This window comes from Rhinolophus sinicus, chromosome 5 (genome assembly GCF_057876585.1).
Source record: "Rhinolophus sinicus isolate RSI-liver-muscle chromosome 5, RSI-T2T, whole genome shotgun sequence".
NCBI classification, from domain to species: domain Eukaryota; kingdom Metazoa; phylum Chordata; class Mammalia; order Chiroptera; family Rhinolophidae; genus Rhinolophus; species Rhinolophus sinicus.
Window position 1 is genome coordinate 73,984,075 of NC_142505.1, and position 12,115 is coordinate 73,996,189.

The window sequence follows — 12,115 nt, forward strand, 5'->3', positions numbered from 1 at the left end:
CGCAAGAAGGTGGTAGGACTTCAGAAAAGGAGGGAGGGCATGAGAACAAAATCAATGTCAAAAGAAGCGGAGAATGATGAGAAATGAAAACATGCTAAGCACATGTACTGACGGGCAGCATGAGAAGCATCCTTCAAGAGCGATCCTAGGACAGTGTGAGAAAGTCATTTCGGCTTTATGCTTTAGCTCTGGGAGTGGGCTCGGTGGCCCAAATCCTTGTCAAGCGATTTTAAAGAACTTCTATGAAAACATTAGAAGCATCTCCTTAGTAATTCTTAGAACCAAACCCCTTCATGGGAATTGTAGGCTTTCTATTTTTGTCCCCAATCTCTGCCCTTTTCTCTTTGATTTTCATGGCAAGTTGGCTTTTATTCCTCATGTATTTTGGAAGTTAAATTGATTGAGGATTGGAAAAAATGTGTAGTCATATAGAGTTCTGAATATTACCAATTTAGGGAGTCCACATTTTCAAAAATAGATTTAATGTAAAGGAGTATACCTAATTTTTTTATTTTTACTTTTTAAAAAATACAATGAGTAGCTAACATAAAAAAAGATAAAATTGATTATTTGTACTATCTTTTCTAGGCCAGGTTCTGAAGCAAGGGATTGTAATGGTCCCAGAAAACAATACAGAATATGTGAGAATCCACCTTGTCCTGCAGGTTTGCCTGGATTCAGAGACTGGCAATGTCAGGCCTATAGTGTTAGAACTTCGTATCCAAAGCATGTGCTTCAGTGGCAAGCTGTCATGGATGAAGGTATGATGGACCAGATCACCACTGTCTTAATGAAGTAGACATCTAGGTTTGCCAAGTGCTTTATTTGCAACCGTAGTGAGTGTGATTTTACAGATTCTATTCTAAGTACTTCAGAGCTCTGTTTTTTCTACCTTTACTGACATGTAACAATGACAAGCACTGATTCAAAATATATTGAAAAATAGAAAGATATTACTACACACCTATCAGAGCAACTGAAATGAAAAAGAGTGACAACACCAAATGCTGGTGAGGATAAGACACTGGGTCTCTCATACGTTGCTGGTAGGAAGGTAAAATGGTGTGTGCAGCCACTCTGAAAAAAGCTGGGCAGTTTCTTAAATAACTAAACATTTAGGTATCATATAATTTAGAAAATGCAGTCCTGGGCAGTTATCCCAGAAAAGTGAAAGTTTACAATCGTAAAAAATTCTGTATACATATGTTCATGGCAGCTTTGTTTTCAGTAGCCCCAAACTGGGAACAACTGAAAAGGTTCTGAGTAGCTGAATGGTTAAAGAAACTGAGGTCCATCCAGACCCTGGGATATTATGCAGCAATAAAAGGAACAGACTATTGATATGCACAATGACTTTTGTCATTTCAGAGCATTATGCTGATTGAAAAAAAGCCAATGTCAAAAGGCCACATATTTTGTGATCCCATTTATATAGCGTTCTTGAAATGACAACACTATGGAGATGGAAAACAGGTAGATTAGTGGTTGCCAGGAATTAGGGATGGTGGTGGGGAGCGGGATAGCTGTTATTATGAAGGGGTAGCACAAGGGAGAGCGTTGTGCTGATGAAACAGTTCAGTATATTGATTGTGGTGTTGACTATAAAATCTACACCTGTGGTAAAATGGCATAGAACTATACACATACATGTACCAATGTCAACTTCCTGGGTTGGCTATTGTACTATAGTTACTGAGGTGTAACCATGGTGGGAAACTGGGTGAAAGGTATATGGAACCTCTCTGTACTATTTTTTGCAACTCCCTGTAAATCTTTAATCAGAATAAAAATGCAAAGAAAATTATACGTTGCCTTATTACTTGAGACTGACCATTCTTGCTCATGGTCAGCGGGCTCTGTGTTTGACTTGCAGTGACCAAAAGTGACGGTGAATTCTGTCTTAATTGACCATCACACCCCTAGTCTCCCCTTTCATTGTTTCTCCTCTTAGTTTGGACTATGCTTTCCGTAATAACACTCCTGTTATTAGCCTAAACTCCATTGTTTATCAGTTCCAGTGCCCCCATCTGATAAAACTCTTCCCTCTGTGTAAGCATCGGAGCATACAAAGCACTAATGGGAAGTGCCAAGCAATAGGGGAAATGATTCCACTACATAATGGGGGAAAAGCAGCCATCAGATGATTACCTCCTCGACTTTTTGCTATCAAACACAGAAGCCTAACTATATCTGCAGGCATTCCACCTGCTTTCTAGTATATAGCAAAATTTTCGCTCCTCCTTTCTAAAGCCAGTTGCTCCAACTGTACCCTGGATGTCATCCCCATCTTGCCTTTTCAGCTTGCTTATTGATCACCCCTACTTTCTCTTATATACTTAGTCTGCTCTCTCTGATTTTTCACATTCGATGTTTAAACATATTTAGGACTCCTCCATGAAAAAATGCAAACCTTCCTTCAAGCTCATAGCTCGCCTCCAGCTGGTGCACTTATACTCTTCTGTCCTCATAGACACACTTCTCAAAAGAGCTGTCTGTTCTCCAGCCCTCTGTTTCATTACTTTCAGCCTGGATTTCAACAGTACAGATCTCACTAGTGTCATCAAGGACTGTCATGGAAACTAAACCTAATGAATTGTTTCCAGTCCTTTTTATACTTGACCTCTCAGATGCATTCAAATAGTTGGCCACCCCTTGGTTCTTGAAACATTCATGTGTCTTTAGTTCTATGACATGACACTGTCCTGGCTTTCTTACCCTATGTCTGGTGTGCTCTTCTGTCTATCCCAGATGCTGTTTTGTTTTGACTCTACATATTCTTCTTAGGTGATCTCATCTATTCTCATGACTTCAAATATTCAAATAACTCATGAATTTCTGTCTTCAGCCAGATTTTTCCTTTGAGCTCCAAACTTGTATGTTCAACTTCCTCCTTGAAATTTCTACTTGACTATCTGCAGGTTTAAGACTAAATTCATGCTTTTAATCCTTCTAATCCACGTCCATTCTGATCCTGTTTAGTGTGTCCTATGTCAGTGAAGGTTATACCAGCTCTTCAGCTGCACAAGCCAGAAACGTGTCATTCTTAACATTTCCATCTTCCTCCCCATGTATCCAGTCCATCACCCTGTCTTACATATTTTACTTCCTGAATATCTGTCCACTCCATCTCCACTCTCACTACTCTAAACTTCCGTTTCCAGAGTCTCTTGCTTGGGCTCCTGTAATGGCTCCAAAGTAACATTTTTGCTTTCACTCTACTCCCACCTCAGTTCACTCTTCACAGAGCAGCCTAGAGGTCTTTCTGTAAAATGCAAATCTGATCCTTTCCATCTCCCACTTAAAACGTTTCAGAAGCTTCCCATAACTCTTCAGGTAAAGATCAAATTACACCACATAACCCTCCCACTCTGCTCCCGTCTCTTATCTCCTGCTTCATCTAAAACCGCTGGCTTTCACCCTGTACTCCCGACCCTGGTCTTGTTTCACCGCCTCAAACATGTCATGTTCTCTTCCCCCACACCATCGCCAGACATACTGTTTCCTCAGTTGAGAAGCAGTGATAACACAATCTTCTGTTTACACAATCCTCTTCACTGGTATGTCCGTCTTTCCAGATGCTTAGACCAAACACCTCGTCGTCATCTTTTTTCCCCTTTCTTTTCTTTCTCCTTTACTGTACATTTAAAACATCAGTAAGGTCACATTAGCCCTATCTTTAAAACACCTCCAGAATCTGATCATTTTCCCACATCTCCAGAAGCTGTCTCACCGAGATGACTGAAGGAGCTTCTAACTGGTCTTACACCTGTGTCCTTACCCCACCTTCATTCTCAACGTAACAGCGCGAGTGATACATTTAACATGTCAGTCATATCACATCATTCTTCCATTCAAATCTTCAATATCTTCACAACTCACTAAGAGTTCAAGTCCAAAGGTCTTCTAATAGCCTATAAGGACCTCTGCTACCTTCCTGTTACCCTCTAATTTCATCTCTGCTATTCCCTCATCACACCCTTCTGCCCACACTGGCTCCCATGTTCCTTCCAGAATAAGTCAGGTGTCTTAGCAGTTGTTTTCCCTCCTGAAGCACTTTCCCCAGATATCAGTATGATCCATTCGCTCACCCCCTCAGGTCTTTTCTTAAATATTAACTTGAAGCCTTTCCTTTCCCTTCTTTATTCTTTTTTCACAGAGCTTATCCCTGCCGTAATACTTTTATGTTTTATTTATTATCTGCCCCACAATAATGGTTGTAAGGACAGAGCTCGTTGTCATATTTCGTGCACTGGTGTATCTTTAGCACCATAAACAGTACCTGAAATGGCTAGGCACCGAATAAATATTAGGTGAATGAATGATATGTCTAATGGGAATTTTCCCGTAATCCATCTTGGCCCTTCTTGTCTTCTCCCTAGGATAATCTGACTTATTTGGTAGGTTTTGTTTATCATCTGTATGCTGCAGGGACACACATATTCACCTCCAGCCCAGATTGCTCTGTCCTGAGCTCCTTAGCTGCTTACTCATGTGTTGCACAGACATCTCCACCCAATAGCCCCCCTTCATCTCTAATCAGCGTGCTCCAAGTTGAACATACCCCCTGCTCCTTTCCTCCCTCACACTCCCACCTTCTGCTTCTCTTACTGGGCTCTCACAGAGAATGGCATCAGCACTGACCCCCTTACCAAGCTAAGCCACAATCCTTCTTCAGTCTCCATTCATCTGGAATCAGTCAGCAAACCCTGTTTGTCCAAACCTTTCCACTGCCAGCATCTTTGTTCATAATTGCACCATCTCTCACTCGGATTCCTCACCTTCGCGCTGGCTGCAGCCTCACCCTCCAGCCCCTACTCCTTGTTTCAGCCAGGTTGGCCTTTTTAAAGGCCAGATCTGTCTATCACTGTGCCAAGTAATACACTTCCCTGAGTCCTATGGCTCTCAGGACCAATCTCAAACTTTCCTACCTGGTTTATAAGGCCGTTTTTGTGGCCCACCCCTTGGACTTCTCTCATTCCCTCTAGTCTCCAGCACAGGGAGGCCGAATGCTATTCCCTGCCTCATGTCCACCTTGCCCTCTTATTTCTCAGCCCGTAAACATGCTCGTTTCTTGGCATAATACCTTTTCTTTCTCAAGCCTTGATCTCTCTCTCTCCTAATTTATTTACCTGGAAAACTTCTACTGATTTTTTGGACTCAATTTATTTCAAGGCCTCTAGAAAAAAAGAATCCCCCAGATCTTCCCAACTGGGTATGTGTCTCTTTCAAGTACCCCACAAGCACCCTGTGACAGCAGATTTTATTATGTCTGTATTCTCTCTGTTGTCTGCGCCTAGTGTTCAGTCTGGCAATGAAGCTTTTGATGAATATTTGTTGTATGAATTTGAAATATATAAACAATATATTGTCATTGTAAAAAAATAATCAAGATGACTATTCAGGTCATGAAAATCACCGTCTGATATTTTGAGGGTTAATCATGACTCTGCCTCTAACTCGCTGTGCGGTTTAATCACATTAAATTCATCTGAAATCTGCTTACTCAGATGTGAAATAAGAGATAGGAAATAGGTTCCCTTCAGATTAAAAAAAAAAATGTCAGGATCGGATGGGGATCAATTTAAAATGTTGAAGACATTGGCAATCATAATCAAATAAATTCCTAACTCTTATAAAGCAATGCTTATCACCAGAATAATCCATAATAGATATTTGTATAGTGAACAGGTTAGTGTTTTTGATAATACATTTTTGCAACACATATCATCAGTCAGTATGATGAACAAAATACACAGTAGTCTTCATGTATTACAGCACTATGCAAGAAATGGAAATATACAACACCTTTATTTATTTATTTATTTTTTAAGGAGGGCACAGCTCACAGTGGCCCATATGGGGATCGAACTGGCAACCTTGGTGTTATTAGCACCACGCTCTAACCAACTGAGCTAACCGGCTACCCCCTGAAATATACAATGCTTTTAAACATTCCAAGTCTTAATAACATATGGCACCTTAAAATGCAAGTGACTATTTCTGTTATATAATACACATACATGGATCTATGGCTAAGAGACTTAAATGGAGGCTATCAATGCAGTGGTGAACATTTATTTTTAGAGAAAAAAGAGGCATGGCTTTAACATGCAGGTATTTTGCATACTCGTGCTGAAATTTGGCTGAAATCCATGTTTAATGCATATCTTGGAAAGGGTTGGCCTCTTAAATCAAGACAGAGCCTACCTGCCAAGTCCTGGCATGTTAAATGGATCTCTATACTGTCCCAGTCTCGAGGGTGCACTCCAGGAAGGAAGATTGGTATCAAATGTTTATGTCATCTGTAAAGCTAAAGTAAGCACAGCGAATTGACAGTATGTTGTAAAAGGAGAAATACAAAGATTTTTATCTGCAGTCTTGCTTGGAATGTGAGTGGAATTTTCTAGACTAACTCCTGTCAACATTATTCATATATCTGGTTTGCTCCTCTTTTCAATGAAAACCCCAGAAAGAGAACTGTACATAAATACATACCACTTTTAAAGTGTTACAATTACAGCAGCTGTTTTTAAGTCCAAAGATATGACATAGTAAGCAGTCATTGAATAAACATACCCTACTTTGAGGTGTTAGAGCACACTGAAATGCTTTATTGCAGCTTCTAATGGCATCTTAAAGGAAAATCTCAAAACCATGCACATTGACGGCTTTGTTCCAACTCCTCAGAATTGTTCAGAGCAGGACTCAGAAGCCACATGTGAAAACTGTTTGAAATGTTCAATTCTGAAGGCTCATTTAACTGTCTGTCTTCTCTTTGCAAAGTGATAGCCAGTTCCCTGCCTCTGGCTGTCATTTGGTATTTATAGAACCCCAGCAGCATACGTGGAACTTAACTGAAGACATAGCGGAGATCAGTGTCAGAGACTGTAAACTATTTTCCATTCTATTTATATGAGCTTAATAAACAGTAAAGGGCCCCACTGGTGTCAAGCCAATAGAGTAGTAATGTAGCATGGAAATTGCTCTGAAGTTTCAGATTTGGATAATCCTACTACTGGTGTTACCAAATACTACAGCTCCTTTTTGGATGCTTAGAAATAGAAACGGCACTTGAGAAATGTTTTGGCATTCTTTGACTGAGCCTAATAGGCAAGTGTTTTAACTCTAACCATCCTACCGTATTGTTTCATGAAGCACTGAAGAAGACGGTCGTCCATTCAAGAATTCTTCACCTAGAACAGTGGTTCTCAACCTCGATGCCTTATGTACCAACATGCTTTTTGACTAAGCAGTAAAGGGGGCTGAGTCCTAGCCAGGACCTCAGTGACTGTGCATACCATTGGTTGTTTTCATGGGGTTGTATTGCATTTCTAAACATCCTCGTAACGGAAAATCTTCTGAGAATTGCTCATCTTGGAAGTTCTTCTTTCTCCCTTTAGTAACTTTTCAATTAGAAAACACTAAATGCGTAGGATTGAAAATTAGTGTATTGGACTTTAAAAGTGAGATATAATAACCCTCCAGTATTATCTACTCTAATAGAACATTACCTAGTTCACATCAAATTATATTTTTCACTCATCAACTGTTCTGAAAAATAAAGCTTGAGATAAAAATATTTATGGAGTCACTTATGCTTAGTATCTTTTTTTTAATCTACTCTGTATGTAGAAAAACCATGTGCCTTGTTTTGCTCTCCTGTTGGAAAAGAACAGCCTATTCTTCTGTCAGAAAAAGTGATGGATGGAACTTCTTGTGGCTATCAGGGATTGGATATCTGTGCAAATGGCAGGTGTCAGGTAAGACATTCTAAAAGGGAGACTGTGTCTGCTGAGGTAGCACTGGGGACCACTGAGCAGCCACATGGTATGGTGGAGAACTGTGTACCAAGATTCAAAAGATGAGGATGTATTCCTGACTCAACTCTGACCTTGACCAAGTCTGATCTACTTTGTATAATGTAGGGTTTGGACTAGCTAGTCTTTAATACCCATTACTATCTGAAAGAATCTGAGATTTTAATTCTGTCATATGCATATAACAGGTCTAAAATTGTAACACTTTGGGCTTTTTATGTCAAAACATTCCAGACCAAAAATGCAAGCACTCCAGTTCTCCATGTACTGGGTCTAAGACTGAGCCATGTGGTAAAAAGCTATAAAACCAGTCCTATTGTTCACTTAATCTTAAAGCATTTCAACAGACTGGAATCAACTGATTTTTAAATGTATATTCAATTATCTTATTATTCTTAACCCTTTCATTTCCCTTTCTTTTCCTTTTAAGAAATAATCTTCATCTACTACATGCATTTGTGTGCGTTTCTTTGTCATTAGAAAGATAGAAATTCTGTTAAAGTGAGGATGAAGAGCATAGTGGAAAGATCAAGGGCTAGGACTTAGAAGTTACTAGTTACTGCTCTGCCACTATCTCAGGTTGGCTTTCCCGGAAGATTAATATGCGGGGAGTTTAATTAATATTTGGGGAGTTAATGATGAAGTGTTTTCATGATCAACATCGGTGTGGGAGGGGAAGGGAACAGGATTGGGCAGAGGGGCGAGTTGAGCTGTAGTGAAGTCACAAGACCTCAGCCGACCCTCTGGGGAGCATGGAAACTTGGATGGCTCTTCAGAGTTGTCCCCATTTGGGGTGAGATAAACTGCCCTTTTTACCCCCAGCGTCTACAAACATTTGGATGCAAGCTTCCCCGGGAAGGAGATAATGACCTTGGGAAAGGCAGTTTTCTTCAGGCTAGGCAATTTCTGAAAAGGGTTGATGGCTGAGAGCCATCAACTGATAAACTTCCCAGACATGGAAGGGAAATAAATCCTTTAGTTATGAAAATGAGTATCTGAGTGGAGCAGCACTGGATCCATGGCAGCTACTAAGAAATTGTGTTCTTGGGAAAATCACTTAAAATATGTTTGCAAACGTTAACTAATTTGTAAAATGAAGTAGTTGGACCAATGGTCATTGACTTTTTTGTATAATACACTCCTTTGAGAATTTGATGAAAAATTTGCTTTTTCCCCCCAGAAAAATGCACACCTGAGCACACACACACACACACACACACACACACCAAAATTTGAAAACAATTGTGAGCTATGAATGGATCCTTCTGTAGTCCAAAAGAAGTCTATGGACTTCTGGGTAAAAACTTGAAAACAACATGAAACTTAAATGCTTCACCAGCTCTAAAGTTCTATATTTTCCCAGGATGCTATTAAGTTTATAGCACAGAATCATGTAATACCATTGGCATAAGAAACAGTCTCATAATTACATATTAATTTCCTTTATTCTTTACCAGAATATGGCAGTAACCCAAAATGTAGTTTTCATTTGTCTGTGAAAAAAAAGCAAAACAACAACAACAACAAAAAACCATTGCAGGTATTCACCTCTACATTTTTTTTTAGAAGTAGATGATGGGCAATTAAAGCTTTTAATTTTATTTTGTCATTTTATGTAAATCTGTCAGGTTAGTGTATGTCTTAAGTTAATTTATTTTTCAAAAAAATTATTTTTCCAACTGTATATGCAACATACAATAGCCTAAATTGCTATGGTTTCATTTAACGGTATTGTGTAAGCAGGGCTCTAGCTAGACATTAAAATTACAGCAACAAAAAATTATGCATAAGTGCTATGTGAATCTGATTATTATAATTAAAGTTCTGTGAAATGGATTGTGACTTCTGAGAACATTGGAATACTTCAAGATTCTGGCTTTTTAACTCAAATGCTTTATTCAGTCTTTCAATATAATTAAAAACATGCTTCTTTTAAGTACTGACAACCTTCTATATATTGGGTTTGGCTTGAGTGTTTTGTTTTATCACAAAGCTCATAGTAGTACTGAAGCTGAATGTAGAATTCTAAATTTGGTGAGTGGACTAAGAAGGGCAGTTGAAAACAGCTTTCTCCTGGTGACCCAATTTGGCTCTGTGACGTTTCCATCATGGAAAAGATGGAGAAAGCTCTACTCTGTATTACCACATTATCCTCCCATCTCTATCACGCCAGTGGTACCTCAGGTACCACTAGTTAAACAAAGTCATCCATCTTCAACTTTTGGAGTTAATGTGAGTATATTTTGATAAGTGTGGATATTTGAGACTATCAATTACAAATACAAAATCTTTGATTCTTATATTAAAAATATATGATCTTGGAGCCATGGCATTATGTCTGTCATTGACTTTTATTGTAGGTTTGCAGACTTGTAATATCCCAGCTACAAGGGTTAGAAAAACCTGAGACACTACTAGGTACTAATTTATGTAATCATCTATATACCATTTATTGAGTTTGTTGTATTTGCCAAGAAACAAACGGGATGCTGGAAGAAAGCAAAACATGGTGCTTTTGTTATTTCAAAACCACTTTAGGCTCTACTCTAAATTTTTTCTTCATTAGAACATGAAGGAGAGATTTTTTTTTCCCTACCCCAGGACTCCCAGGTCATTTCATGGCTCCTGCTTAGTGAACTCTTCCCATACTTTTGTTGTATTTTGTGGATTTTCTGTGGTGGCCACCTCTTTCTTTCGGAGATATTCTCTTTATTTCTCCTCAAATAAGCTTTGATTCGCTGGTCAGAATTCTCCGCGAATGCATTGCTTTATCTCTCTTGATACTGATACACCCTCCCTTGACAAAAGGAAGGGATGCAATATTATGTAGGTTTCATGTGATTTTTGTTCTCTCAGGATATTTATCCAGCAGCTGCATTTTATCATCGCCTGCTTCCCCCATCACAGCACCAACACCCACAGCAAAAGACTGTTTTTTTTCTGTTTTATTTAATATTTTAAAAATTTCTCTAAAATAGTTTTAACTTGTTCTAAGTGGATATATTATCTGTCTCTCTTGCAGCTCCTATTTCGAGGTAATTGTGTCATCCTACCATTTATTTCTGACGATACTGACATATTAAATTCTGCCCTTTGAGTATGCATAGCTTGGCAAAATATGATCATATTTACTGAACGTCGGTGGGAGACTAACATTATTCACTAGGAAAGAGTCAGTGATTTAATCTCAGAAGATTTTTACTAACAAAATTCTTCTGGGAGCATATAAAAATTAATTTCCCCACTGTTTATATTTTCTTATAGCAGCCATGGGTTGTGAGCAGTTCTTACTCACATTTGTGTGCCGGATGCCAAAGAAGACGGGCATAGAAGTTTATTCGTGAACTGCAGTGAAAATAAACATTTATGTTTGGTTTTCACAAAGTTAACATTTAATATTCAGCATTGGCTTTGCAACTACTTTAGAAGTGGAGCCATCCATATAATGAATATGTTATCTGTTCTATGTTGAGTAGAATGAATGAGATTAATTGTGTTATATTTAATAGAAATGTGATTTCCTTTGGGCCTTGTGTAAATTGCATTTGTCTCAATATTTTTCCAAATTGCTTTAGCATATCATTTAATTTTAATATACGAAAAATACTCTCATCACTATCGTGCTAGTTGATCACTTGACAGATAATATTATTTGACATGAGCTTGCTGTATTGGTTTGCACCAAAGAATATGACATTTTACTAGTTTGTCAATTAAATATGTCTAGGTTGTAGAGATTATGTTTGTCCTAAATTAGTAGTTAAAACAGAAAAAGAAAAATCTCACTTTATGATGTATTGTTCTCTTGTTACAGAAAGTTGGCTGTGATGGTTTATTAGGGTCTCTTGCAAGGGAAGATCATTGTGGTGTATGCAATGGCAATGGAAAATCGTGCAAAATCATTAAAGGAGATTTTAATCACACCAGAGGAGCAGGTAATTTTTTTTTAATATTTTTCAAAATTAATAATCCGAACAATCTTTGGGGACAGAATTTACATAGAACTTTGACTTAACACATCAGTTTTGATTCCGTTGAAGATTTTTGTAATGGGTATTGAATGATTTGTCTTGATGATATACAATACATGTGATATGAGCCAGAAATTCTAACAAGCCCATTTCCCAATAATGAAAACATGAAGTCATCTGTTGTGCATTTAATAAATTGTAGCAGCAAGGGAATAATCTAATTTGCATTGGCAAATGTTATCAGATTTCTAACGGACCTTATTCTCCAATGCAAAGCATGATGTCTAAAAGAATAATTGATTTTTAACAGGTTGAAGCAACTATTGA

General features: G+C 38.3%; 1 protein-coding gene across 3 annotated transcripts in view; it reads left to right on the forward strand.

Annotated features, from left to right (window-relative positions):
* Nucleotides 1–12,115, forward strand: part of ADAMTS19 (ADAM metallopeptidase with thrombospondin type 1 motif 19) — a 232,549-nt gene that overhangs the window by 149,001 nt on the left and 71,433 nt on the right. For all 3 annotated transcript variants that reach the window (XM_088798593.1, XM_088798594.1, XM_019756011.3), the window contains 3 exons: nucleotides 589–761; nucleotides 7,633–7,760; nucleotides 11,632–11,752. In XM_088798593.1, the coding sequence (XP_088654719.1) occupies nucleotides 589–761; nucleotides 7,633–7,760; nucleotides 11,632–11,752 (422 nt within the window). The remainder of the gene's footprint in view (nucleotides 1–588; nucleotides 762–7,632; nucleotides 7,761–11,631; nucleotides 11,753–12,115) is intronic.